General features: G+C 38.0%; 1 protein-coding gene across 1 annotated transcript in view; it reads right to left on the bottom strand.

Annotated features, from left to right (window-relative positions):
• Positions 1–3,032: 3,032 nt before the first annotated feature.
• GLIPR1L2 (GLIPR1 like 2) overlaps positions 3,033–23,442 on the bottom strand; it is a gene marked incomplete at its 3' end in the record, with an annotated part of 31,251 nt that continues 10,841 nt past the window's right edge. The window contains exons 4-6 of the mRNA XM_079937483.1: positions 5,473–5,558; positions 3,537–3,563; positions 3,033–3,454 (exon numbers count right to left, since the gene is read on the bottom strand). Coding sequence (XP_079793609.1) covers positions 3,033–3,454; positions 3,537–3,563; positions 5,473–5,558 — 535 coding nt within the window. The remainder of the gene's footprint in view (positions 3,455–3,536; positions 3,564–5,472; positions 5,559–23,442) is intronic.

A 23,442-nucleotide genomic window follows, 5' to 3' on the forward strand; every position in this document is an offset into this window, starting at 1 on the left:
CAACTGCTACAATAACAATGTAAAAGTATTGATGGATAAACAAGGCACAAACACTTGAGAACATCAAACAGTTTTTACTCATGTAAAGGACACAAAAGGATGTCAGGATATATAGCAGAGAGTAGCAACATTCTCCAGCACCAAAGAGTGCAAACTTCCTAGTACTATACCTCATCAGCAGATGTATGGTTGCAGAGGTTAAGATGTAAATGACTGAAGGCCTAGAAGCATAACTGTCTTCTTCTGGCCTAGTCATATACTGGGGCGAACCTGCACATAATGTAGTATAGACACTTTCTGGAGATTACCTTACCAGGGCTAGGAGCATTTCTATATTCTCAGTTATATAATGCAGAATAGAATACACAGTACTTTAAGGAATCAAGCAAATGCTCATCTATCACCCCAGCCTATCTATGCTAGCATATCCTGGTTAAAGTACATTCCTGAACTCAGAGCCATGGAAAAACTTTCCCAGACACCTCTGGGATTCATACAAATAATCCCTTGATCTAGCTGAAGGAGTCCACCTGTGACTCGTGTAATAAGGATAAAAACAAGTATTCTAAGCACATAGGGTGTGTGGTTCTAGGAGAGCTAGAGATGATACCAAAAACAAAGATTTGGGAAATAAAACTTAAGAAGAAACTGTTCCTTTGACCACATGATGATATGAAGAACATCTATAAATTGAGTTTTTGTTCATGCTGTTTCGAATAATGAAAATTTTAATTAAAATAAATTTGTAGTACGAATGTCCTTCAGTTGAATCAGAGGAATTGAATTCAAAATAACATAAGAAAAGAGGTAAACTTACTGGATAGAATTAGGATATATTCTGAAAAAACAAAACAAAACAGTTCATGTGAAACGTTGGGATGAAACTAGGTATCAGAGACAACAAACAGTCTTTCACTGCTTCTCTCTGTGTTTGGACTTCATTCTTTCTTTCCATGTGGTATGCTACATAGCCTCAGAGCTTCACATATTAAAATTTTAGCCACCAAGGAGGACATGCCTCGAATGTCTGTCTGGATCCCCAAACCAAACACCATGACTGGGCCCAGCTGTGGTCAGTGGACCATCACCCAAACTAGGGAGACAGAATCACAAAAACAAAGTGACACTATTGGCATTTTGGACCAGATCATTCTTTGTTGTGAGGGCTGTCCTGTGTACTTCAGGATGTTTAGCAGCATTTCTGACCTCTACCCACTAGACAACAGCAGCACCTTCCTGGTTGTGGCAATCAAAAATGTTCCCAAACACTGCCATATGTCATTGGTGGAGAGGTGGCAAAATTGCCCCCAGTTAAGAACCACTGGCCTGTAGCAATCATATTCCATGAAATCACCAGAGAACATGGCGAAGAGTAGATGTAGAGGAGTAGGAATCAGATTATAGATACAGAGCAAGGTTTGTCGCAGTGGGAATAGAACATGGTATGGTGAGGAATTTATGCTTATAAATGCATCAGAATGTTCAGAAAGTAATTTGTTCTCAGTCCTAGATTGAACCACTTTGCAAATGCAAAATCAGTTTTCTCAGTTTAAAAGTGGAAGCAATACCAACTCCACAGAGTGGCTTTGAGTATTAAATAATTATGTGAAAGCACTTCAGAAGCTATGAAATGACACACAAATATAAGATAATAATAATAAATAAAATCACCAGCCCTTTTCTCTACCTCAGGCTGTTTCTCAGGAGGCTGGGTAGAAAAGAGGCCGACTTCATGGAAATTTTATATATCTATATCTATATCTATCTATCTCAGAGCTCTTGAAAAACAAAACAAAGCAAATGAAAACAAACAAACAAAAAACCAGAAACTATCAAATACAAGAGGATAGTTCATTGCTTTTTTATATAATTATCATGTTGTCCCATTTAAGAACAGACTTTTGATATAATACAGTTAATAAACATCAAGTTTATACCATTTGATGTATTTTGCTTATGTTACTCATTTTTACTCAGTTCATTTATTAGTACTACAAGTGGTAAGTAGTTAATTTATATTACTAATTTATGAACTTTTACTATAGATATTGAATAACTATAAGTAAATAACTATTTAAAAATTTTTATTTTATTTTATAACATAAATTTGGAAGCAGCCATATTGCTCAATCACAAATAATTAAACTTTTGACATTTATTAGCCCTTGGTGTCAACAAATTGTATAGCCTAGTAAAGAATTACAGCAAGGCTTTAATGAAATATTGAACATGAAGTAGAAATAATAAATTTGTCTCCTAACAGCATGTACAAATACCACTTAAGCCATTCCAAAACACATATACTACAAAGATAAATAATGGTATTAGAAGCCTTGATAACACATGGAAAATATCACCACCATCATCACCACCAATAACAACTGTGATAGGAATGATAAAAACAACAAAATCAAAAGTTATCAAATGGTTGTCCTGAACTTGGAATGGTCCTAAGCACCTTACATGTATAATCTTATTTAATACTCAAGAGTTTTTTTAACCCATTTAAAAATACTTAAAACATAGAGATAGAAACATGTTTAGAAAGTGGAAATTTCATTCTTTATCAGAATAACAGTGAAATCTTAAGATTAATTAGACTGGTCAAATCTTTTTTTAGTATTTCTGTCATCGCATCTTTATTTGTTCTTAGTGTCCAAGAACTTGCCTTACAGTACTTACTATAAAATACATGCTTTTTGTTTGTTTCTTTGTTTTTCAAATTTAAATTTGTTGAATAAATATGGGGAAGAGAAGGAAATAAAAGGTGTTGCAGTTGTGGTTTGTGCATATTCTTTTTTGTTAAAGCTCAGTGGGGTTTTTTTTCAGTGTTTATTATTTTATTTTTTTTGCCTTTTTTGTATTACATTTTTGTCCTATGATAGTGGTAAATCTCACCCCTTCACCTCCTCTTCCACCTTTTCCTCTTCCTCTTCCTCTTCCTCTTTTTTCCTGTCCTTCTTCTCCTCCTCCCCCTCCCCCTCCTCCTTCCCCTCCTCCTTCCCCTCCTCCTTCCCCTCCTCCTCCCCCTCCTACTCCTCCTCCTCCTTCTCCTCCTCCCCCTCCTCCTCCTCCCCCTCCTCCTCCTCCCCCTCCTCCTCCTCCTCCTCCTCCTCCTCCTCCTCCTTCTCATCCTCCTCCTCCCCCTCCTCCTCCTCCCCCTCCTCCTCCTCCTTCTCCTCCCCTTCCCCCTCCTCCTCCTCCTCCTCCTCCTCCTCCTCCTCCTCCTCTTCCTCTTTCTCTATGTTTTCCTCCTCCTTTGCTGGCCCAGTTACCTCAGGGATAAAAACTATCTCTTCTTCCAATAATATATTTGGAAAATAAGACTGTATTATCAAAACAATTGCGGCACTTAGTGAAAAACACAGCATTCTGAGAAATAAAATAAGCATGCACAGTGGATCACACACAATTGGCCGGGGTACTTCCCATCTTGGATACCAAAATCGGTAATCTGTAAATAAAGAAGTAATTGAAAGCTGGATTTCACATAAAGTAGTAAAATCATTCAAGAAATAAAGGACAAAAATACATACATATGGCTTGGTCACGACCTGCATTACCTAGAAAGAAAAAGAAAGTTCATAAAGTTACATAGAATTTCTTCTTTTTCTAGAATATATGTTTCTCAACAATAATAATATCATTCTCCTAGTTTTCAGGCACCATGCTCTCATCTTTGATGTCTCCCCTTCAACCAGTAGCCAATTGTAAAGTACAACATATTTTCTTTTAGTAAAAGTCCTCCTGGTCTACCAGAGAGAGCACAGAAGTACAGGAGGAAGAGGTGTGGATTCTAGTACTAATTCTGTCTCTAAATCCTGACAACTTATATAAGCCACTCCACTCCTGCCTTTCAAAGATTGTTCCATCTTCGACATTCTAGAATTCTACATCTCTCTTTTTAAAAAATTGAAGTATAGTTAATTTGCAATGTCCTGTTAGAACATCTCTTATTTTTATCTCTCTTCTCCCCACTTCCCCCCAAGATCATTCAAAATTAATTTTCTGAATCTACTCACTTTATTCATTTAATTCTTATTTTCAGAAGCTTTCAGTTGCTCTTCATTTCCTAGATGGCAAGGTTGACTACAGAGCCTGCTATTCCTCGTTTTTGCTATCTAGCCCAATGCTATCATAATACTTTTCAGGAAATAAATTTCCCTTCCTCTGCTCACCTGGGCAGAGAAGGTCAAACAATCATTCCCAGATTCCACTAGAAAGGAGAGTGGGAGAATAAATGCAGTCTCACCCACAGAGAGCCCAATGTCAACCAGGGCTTTGTCTTGCAATGATGGTACACTTAGAGGAAAATTTAGAAATCACTCCTCAGGCACCTTGGAGATGAACTGAACTTCTGGTGGATCTTTGACATTATTTTAAGTGTTACGCTATGTCAGGCTTCTCCTTCCCACCCCATGTGGATTCTATCCTCACTTTGCTTGGACTCTGACACCAAATAGTGAGCCACTCCCGCATGGACATCCCTTTACCCTGATCTTATACCCCAAGCCTGACCTCATGCGGGTACACTCACCTCATTCCATGAGAGCTCTAACTTCCCATACAAGGCCATACCATGTGGACACTGTTCTCACCCTACTTAGGCTCTTTCCCCATGCCTACCACATCATGTATGAATCCCTTGTCTTCTTGCTTAGGTTCTAACATGGCACATCTGGATGCCCTCTGTGTGGATGCCTACCTCTTTCTGACCTACCCAATGGCTTTAGGTCTGGATATTTTCAGGAAGAGAAAGAAAAGGCGAAGAGGAAGAGCAAGGTTTTGCATCTTGATTCAAATGAAGCAAGGGAAGAAATGTTACGGTGGAGTCACTCCAGCAGTGGCATTATAATGAAATTATTCACTAGTTTCTTTAACATAAAAGCCTAATATGCCCCTTACTCACTGTCTGACTTTATCCCCTACCACATTCCTCTAAGCATCATATATTCCAGCCATAGTTATACTTTTGGATTATATGCTCTCATGTTTAGAAAAACTAAAAGAAAAATTTAATAAAACATATTTTCTACTTTTATCTTTTGGATGTTTAGGGGAAAAATGAAAATAAAAGGCTATTAAATATTTGCTACTTTACTTCTTTCCTCTTTCTGAATGTTTTGGAATATCCTATCCTTTCGAGTAGCCACTCTCAAACAGGCCGCTATTTCAGGAATTAACTGAGAAGCTTTTTCAGGGCATAATTGTTAGTTCTCTTTCCTTCTTTCAGATTCTAGTATGTACTAAGGGGCAGGAATAATAGTAAGAGAGGGCAGAAGAGGTTGTGTAGTTTAAAAAAATCTAAAGATGATACTGTTTGATACCACCTTTGATAATATAACAATACCATCCTGAACAAAGGAACAATATTAACATGACAATGAAAGACTAGTGTTCACCACTTCTTTTTCTTGTCATCCAATGCATTATGGATTTTTTTTCATGTTTCAGTTATTTTCTTTATCTTACTGCATAGAAAATCTGTGCATCTGTCATAGATGCTACATCGGGAACACATTAATCCTCGTTGATAAGGACTTCTTGACAGAGATCCTCTACAAAAAAGCAGAAAACATTTTGTTAGAAAAAGTCTCAAATTTTATGTTATTTAAATAATATGGTTAACCAATTTTTAATTAATTTATAACGGCGATTTAATTTAAAAAATGGACTTAAGGGAGTACTTAAAAGTACTTAAATTGCAGATGTAATCTTCCCCCTCTTTTTTCCCCCCAGAAATACTCTCTTCTGAAACTAATTCCCATTAATTTTAAAGTATTGTAATTTAAATATGAGGGAGTTTTAAAGCTTCTTTCATTTTACTTTGTATAAAAAATTTCCTTTAAAAATGGATGTTATAGAATGTTTTACAACTAATTGCTTCCTGATTGGCACATACATATAAAAAGCTATATATAAATGATATATTAGTTTTCTGAAACATTTGCAAAATCCTGAAATGCCTATTGGCACAAATACCCAGCTGCATGGATTATTTTGAGGTCTACATGAAAAACACATAAGTATATAAACAAGCAAATAAATGTAAATGGGATTTTACAAAGTTGTTTTAATCTATCGTACAGAGCACAGGGGAGAAGTTAAAAATTGTTACATCAATTGCCCAGAGGTAAGTTAGGAAAAGAGGCCCAAAAATAGATATGAATTGGGAAGCGTATTTTAAAATATCTGAATAAGAAAGATAGAGAAGATAGATAGGGAAAATATATTTTTGAGTGAGAAGAGGGTCATTAATTGTGGTTATTTAAACATGATTGCTTATTTACTCAGTGTATAGTTGCAAGCTATAAAAACAAACATTAGGCATTTAGGTCCCTGGTTAGGCCACTCTGGGCCATCTAGAAGAATGGCCAAACCTTAGAAATACATATTCAAAAATGTGAATATCAAATTTCTGAGTTGTATCTTATGAGAAGTTTCTGATGATACCCAATAAGGTATCTGATACCCTCAAATGGCAAGCTTTCAAGTACATCAAGGATATACAGATACCTATTGTTATTTGCAGATCATATATCGTTCTCTAATTTCACTGTTCCACAATCAAACCATTTCAAGAAGGAAATGAATTTTGTTTGGATCCCAGCCAGAATACTAGCCGTCAAGAAATCCAAGAATTGAACCAGTCACCTTTACCTAATACCGTAGTCTACTTTTACTGCCTTAATTCTTTATCACTGAAACAGATGCCTCCAACTCAAAAGCAGAGCTTATACTGTTCTAAAATCCCTGGGGTGGGGGACCTCTGTTCTTGTACCTATGCAGAAAGCTACTCACTATACAGACTGCCTTTAAAACCTGGAGCAAGCAACCTAAATGTCCATCAACAGATGACTGTATAAAGAAGATGTGGCACATATATACAATGGAATATTACTCAGCCATAGAAAGGAACAAAATTGAGTTATTTGCAGTGAGGTGGATGGACCTAGAATCTGTCATACAGAATGAAGTAAGTCAGAAAGAGAAAAACAAATACCATATGTTAACGCATATATATGGAATTTTAAAATGCAGTACTGATGAACCTAGTGGCAGGGCAGGAATAAAGGCGCAGACATAGAGAACAGACCTGAGGGCACAGGGGTGAAGGGGAAGCTGGGATGAAGTGAGAGAGTAGCATTGACGTATATACACTACCAAATGTAAAATGGATGGCTACTGGGAAGCTGCTGCATAGCATGGGGAGATCGGCTTGGTACTTTGTGACAACCTAGAGGGATGGGATAGGGAGGGTGGGAGCGAGGCTCAAGAGGGAGGGGATATGAGGATATATGTATACATATAGCTGATTCACTTTGCTGTACAGCAGAAACTAACACAACATTGTAAAGCATTTATACTCCAATAAAGATGTGAAAAAAAAAACCTGGAGCATAGGCTAATCATCCCATGACCATAATGTCTGATAACCATGGCCTGGAATAACTCTGGAAAGGCAAATAAATATATAAATAAATACATGAATTAATTAATCAAAATAAATAAATTCACATTGTGCTAGAATACAACAGGCCCTCCTTTTCAAAGATATGAACATTATAAAACTGTTTATATTAGGTAGCCAGAAATGGCAAGCTAATACTCTCCCATGTTAATCTTCCTGTTGTTCTGAGTTTCTAAAAAGTTTAACCTAAAGCAACTTGAGTCTGAATCTACAGTACAAGTCCACAACTGCAATTGGAAATTATTGGGCTGGATTAGGAGAAAACAACAGATAAGTATCTACAACTAGCAAAGTCCTTTGAAATTTCATAGCTGCCCTGGTGGTGCCTGAAGAAATAAATGATATTCTCTGTCTTTAGGCATTTGCCTTTTCCGAGAAGCAGCCCAAGGGTTCGCTGAGACCAAGTCCTGACTCTGAACATAGTCCTCGGGAACTTTTCTTAGACTTGCATCTGGCCATATCTTCATTATATTGCCACCTATAGGATATGTGTCCAGGCCCTAGATAAGGACATGTCACCTGGGTAGCCCAATGGGTAAACTACTCCCATGCCCAACCCAAAGTCCATTAGAAAACCATTATTCAAATTTTATAATAGATCTACATTGTTCCAGAATGAGAACACAATTCTGGTGGTGATGGAAACTTTTATTGCCTGCCACTTTGTTCATGAAGGAGATAATCCAGCTCCATGGATTGACAATCTAGGAATTACAATTTGTAGATAGATTCTTCTCTTCAAAATTCTCCATGTGCAGACTCATATAATCTGTATATTGTCCATGGAACAATGGCCAGAGTACATCAAATAGATATTGATTTTTCCATATTATACAACCAGAATAACTAGGCCACCTACAGTAACTCTTTTCACTTTTACTACATCCATATGGCACTGAGAAATATCACAGTGCTGGCTTCTGGTTCATATCCAAACATCTATAGATTTCCCAAGTAGACTTAAAGAATCTATCCCAATAAGCTAGAGAAAAATACATGCAATAAGCAGCAAAGATTATCTTTTAGAGATTCTATCTGGCTCTTCTTCTGATTCATCTAATATATTTGTCTTTGCCCAAAACTCCATGACTACTTCTTGGACCTATTCAAGGTCAAGGAAGGTATGGATCCTGTTGTTTTCTGCCTCAAATTATCCCTGTATATGCAAAGCTACCTCACTTTATATCACTTTCTGTGAAAATCAGTTGGTCATATCTCCTCCCTTCACTTCCACATCTTGCACCTAAAGGACCAGGGAACACAGTTAAACACCTATAAAGCTCCTTGAGGCTGATATTATGTAGTTGTACCATCCTCTAATCCTCCCCAAGATACCATCTACCTTCTGATTATGCCTCCTTATTCACTTTGGTATCTGGCTCACCATTTTGCTTTTTAGTCAAAATTGTGCGATTGTCTACAAATTTGGGACCTAGAGGATTACAATATGCTAATGGATAATTCATCCAATAACTTGGTCTCTATGTTATTGGATGTCTTCACCATCATAAAACTTCCTAATGCTACATAACTGTCACTTTTGTAGCCACATTCTGCATCTTATTATCTCCTAAATCTGCTCTACTTCTGAACTCACAAATCACACATTCCACTCATTGACTGCAACCTCCTGTCCTTCCAGGTTCCTAACTCATTCACTCCCATCACACTTGTCCATTAATTTCACTGTTTCCACAGTGTACTTTCTCTCCTATTTTTCTCCCTATCCATCGTGTTGTCTTTTCTCAATCTAGCTTAGGTCCATCACTTTGCATGTTCTCTACCTAAAACCTTGAAACTCGCTTGCACTATTTTCCTTTACATCCACCTGACAAAACCGCTGTGTAGGAAAAAGTGAAGGAATCTTACTGTCTGCATGTCCCATGCCTGCTTCAGGGCTGCTGGGTGCTGCTGGAGGAAAATCATTAAACTAGGTAGAGAATATCTCTATCATTCTCTCTATTCAGCTTCCGCTCTCATGTTCCATAATAACTATTTCATATCTTCCCAGTCCTCAAACTTCCAGCTTCACTGTCTCTCCCTTTATTCTCAGGACATGATCTATTCTACTTCACAGAGAATCATAACAGCTATTAGACTGGAACTCGAGAAATTTTCTGTCACTAAATATGACAAATATACCTACGCTTTCCTTTCTAATACAACTGAAGAACTGCTCCTCATTCTTTCTAAGGCTAATCTCTCTCTTTTTTTTTAAGTTCAAAAGTCATATAATTAATTGTTTGCACTTTTTTGTTGTTGTTGTTGGTCCTACATTTTCTTTTAGCATCTTTATTGGAGTATAATGGCTTTACAGTGTTGTATTAGTTTCTGCTGTATAACAAAGTGAATCAGCTCTACGTATACATATATCCCCATATCTCCTCCCTCTTATGTCTCCCTCCCACCCTCCCTATCCCACCACTCTGGGTGGTCACAAAGCACCGAACTGATCTCCCTGTGCTATGCGGCTGCTTCCCACTAGCTATCTATTTTACATTTGGTAGTGTATATATGTCCATGCCACTCTCACTTCGTCCCAGCTTACCCTTCCCCCTCCCCGCATCCTCAAGTCCATTCTCTCCATCTGAGTCTTTATTCCTGTCCTGCCCCTAGGTTCTTGAGAACCATTTTTTCTTTTTTTTTGGATTCCATATATATGTGTTAGCATATTGTATTTTTTTTCTCTTTCTGACTCACTTCACTCTGTATGACAGAGTCTAGGTCCATCCACCTCACTACAAATAACTCAATTTCATTTCTTTTTATGGCTGAGTAATATTCCATTGTATATATGTGCCACATCTTCTTTATCTATTCATATGTCAATGGGCACTTAGGTTGCTTCCATGTCCTGGCTATTGTAAATAGAGCTGCAATGAATACTGTGGTACATGAGTCTTTTTGAGTTATGGTTTTCTCATGGTATATGCCCAGTAGTGGGATTGCTGGGTCGTATGGTAGTTCTATTTTTAGTTTTTTAAGGAACCTCCATACTGGTCTCCATAGTGGCTGTATCAATTTACATTCCCACCAACAGTGCAAGAGGGTTCCCTTTTCTCCACACCCTCTCCAGCATTTATTCTTTGTAGATTTTTTGATGATGGCCATTCTGACTGGTGTGAGGTGATACCTCACTGTAGTTTTGATTTGCATTTCTCTAATGATTCGTGATGTTGAGCATCCTTTCATGTATTTGTTGGCAATCTGTATATCTTCTTTGGAGAAATGTCTATTTAGGTCTTCTGCCCATTTTTGGATTGGGTTGTTTGTTTTTTTGATATTGAGCTGCATGAACCATTTGTATATTTTGGAGATTAATCCTTTCTCAGTTGCTTTGTTTGCAAATATTTTCTCCCATTCTGAGGGTTGTCTTTTCATCTTGTTTATGGTTTCCTTTTCTGTTCAAAAGATTTTAAATTTGATTAGGTTCCATTTGTTTATTTTTGCTTTTGTTTCCATTTCTCTAGAAGGTGGGTCAAAAAGGATCTTGCTGTGATTTATGTCATAGAGTGTTCTGCCTATGTTTTCCTCCAAGAGTTTTATAGTGTCTGGCCTTACATTTAGGTCTTTAATCCATTTTGAGTTTATTTTTGTGTATGGTGTTAGGGAATGTTCTAGTTTCATTCATTTACATGTAGCTGTCCAGTTTTCCCAGCACCACTTATAGAAGAGGCTGTCTTTTCTCCATTGTATATTTTTGCCTCCTTTATCAAAGAAAGGTGACCATATGTGCGTGGGTTTATCTCTGAGCTCTCTATCCTGTTCCATTGGGGGGACCTTCAAGATGGCAGAGGAGTAAGCCGTAGAGCTCCCCTTCCTCCCCACAAATACATCAGAAATACATCTACATGTGGAACAACTCCTACAGAACACCTGCTGAACGCTGGAAGAAGACCTCAGACCTCCCAAAAGGCAAGAAACTCCCCACGTACCTGGGTAGGGCAAAAGAAAAAAAGAAAAAACAGACAAAATAGGGATGGGCCCTGCACCACTGGGAGGGAGCTGAGAAGGAGGAAAGGTTTCCACACACTAGGAAGACCCTTCACTGGAGGAGACGGTGGCGGGGTGGGGAGGGGGGTAGGCAGCGGCGGAGCTTCGGAGCCACGGAGAAGAGCGCAGCAACAGAGGTGCAGAGGGCAAAGCGGTGAGATTCCCGCACAGAGGATCGGTGCCGACCAGCACCCACCAGCCTGAGCGGCTTGTCTGTTCACCCGCCGGGGCGGGCGGGCTGGGAGCTGAGGCTCGGACTTCGGAGGTCGGATCCCAGGGAGAGGACTGGGGTTGGCTGCGTGAACACAGCCTGAAGGGGTCTAGTGCGCCACAGCTAGCCGGGAGGGAGTCCGGGGAAAAGTCTGCACCTGCCGAAGAGGCAAGAGACCATTGTTTCCTGGTGCGCGAGGAGAGGGGATTAAGAGCACCGCCTAAACAAGCTCCAGAGACGGGCGCGAGGCGCGGTTATCAGCGCGGACCCCAGAGACGGGCATGAGACGCTAAGGCTGCTGCTGCCGCCACCAAGAAGCCTGTGTGCAAGCACAGGTCACTCTCCACACCTCCCCTCCCGGGAGCCTGTGCAGCCAGGACCCCATGATTCAGTGACCACTTCCCCGGAAGAACGCACGGCGCGCCTCAGGCTGGTGCAAAGTCACGTCGGCCTCTGCCGCCGCAGGCCCGCCCCGCACTCCGTGCCCCTCCCTCCCCCGGGCCTGAGTGAGCCAGAGCCCCCGAATCAGCTGCTCCTTTAACCCTGTCCTGTCTGAGCGAAGAACAGACGCCCTCAGGCGACCTACAGGCAGAGGCGGGGCCAAATCCAAAGCTGAGCCCCAGGAGCTGTGCGAACAAAGAGAAAGGGAAATCTCTCCCAGTAGCCTCAGGAGCAGCGGATTAAAGCTCCACAATCAACTTGATGTGCCCTGCATCTGTGGAATACATGAATAGAAAACGAATTATCCCAAATTGAGGAGGTGGACTTTGGGAGCAATGATATATATATATATCTATATATTTTTTTTCCTTTTTCTCTATTTGTGAGTGTGTATGTGTATGCTTCTTTGTGTGATTTTGTCTGTATAGCTTTGCTTTTACCATTTGTCCTATGGTTCTGTCTGCTTTTTTTTTTAAGTATAGTTTTTTTTAGCCCTAATCTCTTTTAAACCCTTCCTTTTTCTCTTTTAAAGCCTTCTGTTTTCTCAGGGACTTGTATCTTTACATATACCCTGCCTTTATACTTTATAAAGAATTACTTTTATTTTGTATTAGATTCTTCATGTCAATATTTAAATATGCTCACATCTTCCCCATTTTAAAAACAAAACAAAATAAAAACAACAACAAAACAGTTCTCAATTCATTCCAACCTGGCATCAGTTTCCTCTACTCCATAGAAGCAGTTTTCCTATGTTTATTAATGAACTTCTCTTTAGATCTGATATTTTTAAGTCCTGACTTTGCTTGACGTCTTGGAATTTGAAAGTTTGGACGAGTTTTTCCTTTTAAAAATATTCTTTCCCCACACCTTCCCTGATACCATACTCTTCTGCTTTTTCTTCTACCTGTCTGGCCACTCTTCTTAGGTCTCCCACTTATCTTCCACTAACTGCCCTTAAATGTTGGCATGACATTCCACAGGTCCTATTCTCTTCTCATTCCATACTCTCTTGCTAAGCAATCTCATCTATTCCCATGATTTAAATTACCCTATGTTTCCTGGCACTCCAAATGTTTCTTCTATGTCATTCCTCACTCATGAGCTTCTGACCTAAATAACAACCTGCTTACTAAACATCTCGAAGTGAGTATTTCGCAGCCAACTCCAATTCATTATGTACAAAGTGGAACTCATTATCTTCCCTCCCAAAATGTTCAGTGTTCCCCTTTGCAGTTAATGCCAATACCATTCATGCCTGATCATAAATTTGAAAATCTTCCTTGACTACTTCCTCTCTCTGATTACTTAATACAATGACCTGCAAATCTTGTTATTTATACCTTCTGGAAATGTCTTAAATATGTCTCCAATATCAATCCAGACATCCCTTGTTGATGTAAAAGATAAACAAAAGTAATACATATATATTATTTATAAGTATATGACAGAAAGGAGGAAGCAGAAAAGGGCACCTTTAAAGGGGAAAAAATGTCTCCATCTTCCACTTTCCATCTGTCTCTCCAGAGATAACATCTGTTAACAACTTCTTATGATTCCTTCCAGAAGAAAGTTTTTCATAAAAATTCTCAGTACTTACATGCTTGTGATAGAGACTGCTAGCTGTCAATCTAAATATCTCTTGAAATACTGAAATAACAGTATTTTAGCTTGGCATATTAATGGCTAGTCTCAGTACATTTCCCAACCTCTCCTGCAACTTAGATGTGGCCATGAGATTAATTTTATATCCAATGGAATGGCAGTAGCAGTGATGTGCACCACTCCCCACCTGGTACTCATGCTGCCAGCATGTTTCTTTTCCCTTACTATGAGCTTGAGCTAGCTTATGTCTGTGGCCTGGATTTGATCATGTGGACAAAGACACTGCCCCAGGGGATGGTGAAGAAACAAAATAGGAGAAACCTGGGTCTTTGAATGACTAATGGAGCACAGTACCCACCAAACTGAAATTTCCCACTTTTATCTTGAATCACTACATTTTTTGGTAATAGTAACTGTTATAACAAAAAGACCTGTTCTTACTTATTATTGTTTTTTATCTTACTTTTTCACCTAACGAGTGAGACCTTTCCATACTGGTACATAGAAAAGTACACCAGTTTTTCCAATGGTTACACAATAATGTGCAGTAAATTAATTGCTTAGTCCCCTATTACTGGAGTCGTTGGTTTTTTAAATTTCAGTTTCATGCTATTAAAACATGCTCCAATGTGTATCCTTGTATGTATATCTTGGCCAACTTTCATGAAGATATTACTAAGATAAAATCCTGATAAGGAGATTACAAGATCAAATGGTAAGTATAATTTTAAATTTTGTTACACTGCCGAACCCAGAAAGACTGTATCAATTTATTGCCCTATTGCAAACGCAGAGTATCAGTTAAGCTTTTCTATATTCTCAAATGGATGAGTGGAAAGTGAACATTTATTTTTGTTTTTACCTGAATTGCTTCAATTATGAGTGAGACTGAATACATTTTCATATGATTCATGACCATTTTCTTTTCTTTTTGGTAAATGACTTCTTCATATCTTCTGCACGTTATTCTCTTGGGTTGTTTCTCTTTTTCTTTTTGATTTGTATGAATTCTTTGTAAATTAAGGGGACTGTCTCTGCCATATATTCCACACATACATTTTCCAGTATATCAATTTTTCTTTGGCTATTATCTATAGTATTTCTTTAGTCATTAATTAGTTTGAAATTTTTATAAAATTAGGTACATATTTTTTGGATTTTAATGTTCTGCTCGGTCAGACTTTTCGTCAATACCTCTCCATTTTGGCTAGGCCCAAACTGCAGCTTTGTCTTCTCAGCACTGTGCAGCTTCTGAAATCTCTGTGCAGGTCTTCAGCCTGCAAGTAACTGTTCCTATCTAATCCTTCCAGAATCTCGCTTTGAGGAGTGCAGCTTAGGAGCTGCCCAAGGACTTGCAGAGAAATTGTACACAGATGTTTGGGGGTCCTTCTCTGCAGCCCCCTCCTCTTTGGGATCCTGTCCTAAATCCTAGACTACTTAACATCAATCAACACTGATATCTCCTTTGCCCAGAAAATACACAATCTTTGCTTGCTTTGGCTATGGTTTGTACAATAGGATGCTCACAGAGAGAAAACCAAGGCACATATAGGGTTCCCACTGTACTCTTTTCTATTTGCAAGGATCATAGCACTGTACTGGTTGTTTTCTAATGACTAAAAACAGTTATTTTATATGTTTTGCCCAGTCTTTATAGTTACTTTAAGCAGGAGGCTAATTCTTATACCAGCTTACATAATGTCCAGAATCAAAGTGGATCAAATTAATTTAAAAGTTAAAAAAAAATAAAGAACCATTAGAAGAAAATGTGAGATAATAATATTTGGGGAAGGCTTGTCTAAGTATGATACAAACCTCAAAACCCATGAAAAAAGTACTGATACATTTTTTTCTACAATGAAACAAAATAATTCTATTGGCAAAAATAAATTGCATTATAAATAAAGTCAAAAGTTAAACATAAAACTAGAAAATATTTGTAAATTATATTACATAAAAGAGCTAATTTTCTTGTACATAAGACACTCCTCCAAGTTAAAAAACAAAAAAAGTCCAACAACTTAAGAGAAAAACAGTAAATGTATAGGAACCCTCAGGTCCCAGTAAATGAAATCCACATATTCTAAAATATAAAAAAATATACTTAAACTCATGAAAAATAGAAGATGAAAATTAAACATATACATAACTCATAGTAGTAAATAGAAAAATATTTGAAAATATATTATCTTAGCAAGGGAGTTTAAATATAGCCCCTCTTATATGCCGACATAAAAAAAAGTTGTAATAGAAAAAATGGCGTGACTATGATGAATAGATATTTAGTAATATATATGCAAATTAAAAGTACACATTCTCTTTGGCCTAGGGTTTCCATGACTATACGTTTATATTATAGCTACTAACTCATGTCAGAATTACATGTCTAACTGAATAATTACTGCTTGAAATAAAATTAATAAAATAGCCTAAACGTCCATCAGAAGGAGAGGATTATTCAAATTAATTTTTGTCCATCCACTAAAAAAAAAAAACTGTGAAATTCTTAAAAAGAATTTGGAAACTCTTCACGTACTCAAATGGAAAGACTTCCAGTCCATATCAAGTAAAAAAATTAAAGAACATCACAAGAAATGTAGTGCGCTCCTGTTTGAATTATGGAAATGCACACATTTGTGCACCCAGACACACATACACAAAGATAGATATACTTTTCTGTATGCACAGAATATATCTTTTAGGATAAAATTTTGGAGAGAGTAACTGAAAGGCAAGGATGGGAACATTATTTTCTCCTTGGATAGATTTTTCCATCATGAATATGTATCAAGTACTAAACATGATTTATTAAATGACCTAAAATTACAATACATAGAAAGCAATGAGAAAGAGACTATGTCATACGAGATCCTAAGGTCTAGTAAAAATTGTAATCAAAGGAAAATATATAACTGTAAATATCTTCACTATTAAGTAGGATTAAAGATAAATGAATGTAGTATATTTTGATAAAAACAGCAACATATAACAGCCCCTCTCCCTAAAAAGTACCTGGAAGATTAAATATCTCAAAACAAAGGAATGAGAAAGGATAAATAACCCCTTAAATCTTTTCTTTCGAGAGATCAATAAAATAGATTAAACCCTCATGAGCAAGAAAGAAAAATATTTACTATTAAGAATTTCTCTAATTTTCTCTTCTTATACTTCTCTCCTCCTGTTTTTTTTCCAGATAGAACTTTCTTTTTCAATTCTTCCCCCATCTCTTATATGTTCTAATATATTCTATCACTCTCTATTTATGATGGCTTTCTTTAGCTTATAAAAATACATTAGAAACCAAAGTCATAAAACAAAAACTTTCACTCAACTCTACACACCTACACACCTTCCTTTTCTTTGTTGCCAAATATCTATATAGAATATTCTAAATTGGCATTACTATTTTTCAAACTGCAAGTTATGAGCTATTACTAGGTCATGAAATCAAATTTAGTGCTTCACAGTTCACATCCAATATTTTAAAATATGAGACAGACTAGAAAGCTGTACTTAACTGTGAATAATATACTATTTCATATATTGATAACATGTTCTTATTTTATCATTCATAGTAAGGATACACATTGTTCTGTAAATCTTTTCTTTCAGTAATGTACTGTGCCTCATAATTCTAAGATGTACATCTTTTCTTATTTTAGCACCTCTGAAATTGAGATGCATCTTAACATTGATGGCATCTTAAAATCACAGTTGACCAGGCAGTGAACATGATATGGTTGTCACTGCACATTGCGAACTTGTCATAGCTTTTCATACTGTCATACTTGAAATGGGTTATATGCATTGTTTGCATTTTACGTATTTAAATTGCTATTCAAAATGTCTAAAATGATCACAATAATATATCATTGAATCATAAATTATTATGCATGCAGAAAATCATGGAAAGAGAGCCACCTCATATATAATAGAGACTGATGAGAAAATAAGTCTAAATGTTATTTTAAAAATCTACCAGTACAGTTCTAGTTTCCCTCTTACCTTACTAGTCTCTTTCTATACTCCTTTGCTAGCTCCTTTGCCTGAAGTTGAAATACTGTAGTGATGTAGGGTTTAGTCCTTAGTCTCTTCTGTCCCGTTTTCCACACCTATTTTCTCACAAGGTGATTTCTTTCAGGACTGTGACTCGTTTCTGCCTCAGGGCCTTTATATCTGCAGTTCCCACTACTTAAAAACCCATCCTAGACCTTCATCTGACTAGCTCCCTCATTTGATTCATTCACATTTCTCACATTTATTACTCCACCAAATGTATGTGAACCAAAACACTTGATCTTCTCTCAAGCTCTGCTCCTCCACAAGTCTTCCCTATCTGTCTAATGGCACCAATGTTCATCCAGTTGCTGAGACTAAAGGCATAGGTGTCATTCTTGATTATTCTATTCCATTCACCCCTAAAGTTAAATCTGTCAGCAGGTGTTGTTAAGCTCCATCTTCAAATTATATCCCGAATCTGACCTTTCCTCACTATTTGCATGTTCTGTAGGCAGAATCCATGTCATGGTACAGTATGGGTTTTGGCAGTGTAGAGGAGCTTTCCTCCATGCAGTGATTCTGGGGCACTGGCTCATTTCATCTTGTGGCTCTGCCACTCTTTAGGACATCTTAATCCTCCACCAGATCCTCTGTATCCAACCAGTAGATGAGGGAAGACCAAGAGTGTGAAGGATCATGTAGGAAGTTTTCAAAGGCCAGGCCTGGAAGTGGCCTAAATTCCACTGGCCAAAGCTTAGCCACATGGCCCAACCGAAATTCTAGGGAGGCTGGGAAACATATTCTAGCTGTCTGTTCATGACGTAAAGAAAATGGCACCACCTGCCAGATTGCATTTCCTTATTTATTTATTTATTTTTTTTGTGGCTTGCGGGCTCTAGAGCGCAGGCTCAGTAGTTGTGGTGCACGGGCTTAGTTGCTCCGCGGTCCTTAATTTTTAAATAAAGAAAATGTTCTTTACTAAATACCTTTGGACACTATAATTTACTTCTTTTAAAGGTCCAGCTTTAGATTCAAGTCATTTTCTTCAATCTCAGAACTCTTACCTCCTCCACTGGCCTCGTTTCCCTTCTAATACACCTCTATGCATCAAACTTAACTACTTCTGAATCTGTATCCTGGCTAACTGCTTCTATGATTTCATACCTGCTTTTACAACAGATCTTTTCTATTTAAAATACAGATGTTGTATGTATTTGGTTAACGTTGTGTTTTTTTTTTTAAATTTCTTTCCCAACAGTCTATAAGTGTTTTCAGGATGAATACCATGTAAAAAATGTGGAGTTCTATTGCTTAGTTATTGTTTAAATGTACCTACTATAAACATATTTAAATAAGTAAAAGATCCTGCAGGAACCTGCAGATGCAACATGTCTAAAAATAAACAAATCCTTTTTTCTTCCACCCTACATCTTTTCCTAACTCAGTTAATAAAATTATTTATCATTTAAGCTTAAATTCTAATGCTCATCTTTGATTGTACCCCCTTCAATACCGAAATTCAAGGCTAATCTAATTAATACTGTTTTATTTTACTTTGTCTTATTTTTCGTAGAAATGTATGTTTTTTATTTTATTTTATTTTATTATTATTATTATTTTTGACTGTACCACGTAGCTTGTGGGATCTTAGTTCCTCGACCAGATTGAACCCATGCCCTCGGCAGTGAAGGCACGGAGTCCAACCACTAGACTGCAAGGGAATTCCCAGGAATGTATAAGTTTTTATCTTTGAAATTGAAAAATAACCACTAGAAAATGACATATGTAAATATTGTTGCAGTTCACTTTTCCTGATACATTATAAGCTATCTTAACCTTTATATAGGTATCTATACAGATTCTTTTCTTTTGCTTATTCTTTTCTTTTCTTTGATTATTATTTCTGTTCCATTTATTCTCTGTTCTTTAGGAGCAATAATTTATAGATTTATCACCCTACAGGGTTCCTTTCTTTTTCCATATATATTTTTACTTCTATTGTACATCTTCGTGTTCTGAAATTTTTCAAGATTGTGGTTGACTCATATTTTCCCTATTGCCAAATCTGTTTTATTCTTCCATTCTGTACTAGCTTGCTGTGGCTACTTTAACAATGCCACAAACTTGGTGGTTTATAAAAACAGAAATTTATTTTCTCAGTTCTGGAGGCCTGAACTCCAAAATCAAGGTGTTGGCAGGGCTATGCTCCCTCCAAAGGCTCAGAGAGGGAATTCCTTGACTCTTCCAGCTTCTGGTGGCTCCAGAAGTTCCTTGGTTTGTGAATATATCACTCCAACCTCTCCCTCCACAGTCACATTGCCTCCTTCTCTTCTGTGTGTCTAGTGCTGAAATCTCCTCCCTCTCTCTTATGAGGACACAAGTAATTACATTTAGGTCCCACCTGAATAATCTAAAATAAGCGCTTCCTCTGAAGATCCTTATCTTAAACGTGTCTTTTGCCATATAAGGCAATATTTACTCTTGACATGTAACTTAATATTCACAGGTTCTGTGAATTAGGAACTAGATACATCCTTTGATGGGGGCCACCATTCAGTCCATTACACATTCTACTTTTCAATTTGGTTTTCTTTTTTTTTTTTTTTGCTGTGTTGGGTCTTTGTTGCTGCGCGTGGGCTTTCTCTAGTTGCTGTGGCGAGCCGGGGGCTACTCTTTGCTGCGGTGCATGAGCTTCTCATTGCAGTGGCTTCTCATTGCAGAGCATGGGCTCTAGGCACACAGGCTTCAGTAGTTGCAGCACGTGGGCCCTGGAGCACGCAGGCTTCAGTAGTTGTGGCGCACGGGCTTAGTTGCTCTGTGGCTTGTGGGATCTTCCCAGACCAGGGCTCCAACCCATGTTCCCTGCATTGGCAGGTGGATTCTTAATCACTGCACCACCAGGGAAGTCCCCAATCTGGCTTTCTTATTTTCATTTCTATGAAGTAGTTTATAAGACTGTGATGAATTAATTTTTCTACAATGATTCTTAAGAAAGATACCTATGACTGCCTATTTTGAGTACATAGCAAATAACTTGGACTGAGTTGACTCAGTCAACTCATAATTGAGTTGACTCACATAATATATGTGCCAACCTAGATCCTTCACAAATGGACTTTCCAAAGTTTGTATCAAGGAAATAATGGTTGATAGAAATTTCAAGACAAAGAAGCCTATGGGACAGGTGAGTGGAAAGAAGAGTAATCCTAACGACTAGTAGGTTCATCTTATCACTATAGTCATGGGATACCCCTGCAGTCACTACTGCTATTAAGGTCACCAAATACCTTCATCTTATCAAACGGAAATGTCATCTTTCCTTCCTCATTTTTTTTTTTTTCATTCTTTCAGGAGCATCTCATACAGTTAACCACTTTGGGCATCATGACTCACGTTCTTCACTTGATTTCCAAGTACCCTACCAGCATTGTTTGGGTTTCCTTCTTATCTTGTTAGCCTCTTCACTCTCCTTTGTTATCTCTTTTGCCTGAAGTTGAAATACTGTAGTGATCTAGGACTTAATCCTTGAATTAAGTCTCCATACTCACTCTTTCATAAGGGGGTCTTGTTCAGGACTGTGACTCATTTCTACGTCAGGGCCTTTATAGTAGCAGTTTCCTTTACTTCAAAACCTATCCCAGACCCTCATACAGCTAGTTCCTTCTCATGATTCATTTACATTTTCCACATTTACATTTCTACCTAATGTGTCCAAACATAAAACACATCTGATGTTCTTCCTTGTCTTAGTTAATGGTATCATCACTTATCCAGTTGTTCAGACTAAAAGCATGGGTATCGCCACAGTTTATTCTATACCTCTTATCCCTAAAGTTAAATCCATCAACTGGTATTTTTAGCTCTACCTTCATAATATATCCAGAAACTGACCTTTTTTCACAATTTCCATGGTATAGTAAGCAGAATTCTAAAATGGAGCACAAGCTCCCCTACCCCTGCTACACATGCCTTGCATAATTCTGAGGAAAGTGAATGTAATGGAATTTACTTCCATGATTAAATTATGTTATTTGGCACAGCTGACCATCAAATAGGGAAATTATCCAGGAAAATATCCTGACCCAATCACTTGGGCACTTTAAAAGCAGAGAGTTTTCTCTGGCTGGTCACAGAAAAGAAGTCAGAGATTTGGATCGTGGGAAGGACCTGATGTGCCTTTGTGGACGTAAAGATGGTGGGAGCCACGCATCAAGGAATGTGGGCAACCTCTAGAAGACGAGAGCAACCACTGGCTTAGAACCAGCAAGAAAATGGGGACCCAAGTCCTATAACCACAAGGCATTGAATTCTGCTAACAACCTGAAGGAGCTTAAAAGCAGACTCTTCCCCAGAGCCTCCAGATAAGAACTCAGTCAACACCTTGATTTTGGCCTTTGAGACCCTGAGCAGAGAATCCAGCTATACTGTGCCTGGACTTATAACTTACAGAACTGTTTAATAATAAATGGCTGCTGTTTTAAGTCACTAAGTTTGTGGTTTATTATGCAGCAATAGAAAACCAATCCACGTGCTAAAATCCTAATCCAAGATACCAGTCTATAGCCTGCACTACAGAAACAATCTCCTAATTGTGCTTGTTTCTCTTTGTACCCTTGTTTTCCTATACTCCATTATTGACACAACAGCAAGAGCAATCTTTTATTGCTAAGTTTTCTTTTCAAAACATAGATGAGGGACTTCCCTGGTGGCGCAGTAGTTAATAATCCTCCTGCCAGTGCAGGGGACGTGGGTTCGATCCCTTGTCCGGGAAGATCCCACATGCCGTGGAGCAACTAAGCCCGTGCGCCACAACTACTGAGCCTGTGCTCTGGAGCCCGTGAGCCACAACTACTGAGCCCGAGCGCCAGAACTGCTGAAGCCCACGTGCCTAGAGCTCATGCTCCACAACAAGAGAAGCCACTGCAATGAGAAGCTTGTGCACCACAACGAAGAGTAGCCCCTGCTCGCCGCAACTACAGAAAGCCCACGTGCAGCAACACAGACTCAATGCAGCCAAAAACAAACAAATAAATAAATTTTTTTAAAAAACAAAGAACAGGGAGAAAAAAAAACATAGATGAGATCATGCCACTTACTTGCTTATTACTTTCCAATGACTTTGCTATTATGTAGAATAAACCCCCAAATCCTTAACCTGGCCTATGGTATTCTATTTGATTTAGTTGTCACCTAACTCTCTACCTCGTCTCCTACCTCTAACCACAGTTATTCATTTTTCAAACATGCTAAACTTATTCCAAGCTCAGAGATTTTACATGTGCTCTCACTTCTACCTGAAATATTCTTTAGCCGTCTCCTCATCTTTTGGCTTTCGGTTTAAATGCCACCTCCTTTTGCAGCTATCCTATCCATATTCTATGCTAGTTACTCCCTATTTGCTTACTGTGCTTTGTTTCTATGGCATATTTTATTATTTAATTAAATATCATTTATTTCTATGTTCACTTATTTATTGTTTGTCTCTCTTCCAAGACTACAAACTAAGTATGGTCAGTCTTTATTGGTTTGTCAGTAGACAGATCAGAGCCTTGTATGTAATTGCTGAGCATGTAAAATGAAGACTAGTACCCCAGAGGAACCTCTTCCTTCCCCACCACCCATGCCCAGTGGTCTGTTTGAATTTTCAATACCAATCAGTAGTTAACTTTCAAAAGTTTCTCCATGTAATAGATATCACCCCAGTACTTCTAGTCTGTAGGAC

This window comes from Stenella coeruleoalba, assembly GCF_951394435.1.
Source record: "Stenella coeruleoalba genome assembly, chromosome: 11".
Lineage (NCBI taxonomy): Eukaryota > Metazoa > Chordata > Mammalia > Artiodactyla > Delphinidae > Stenella > Stenella coeruleoalba.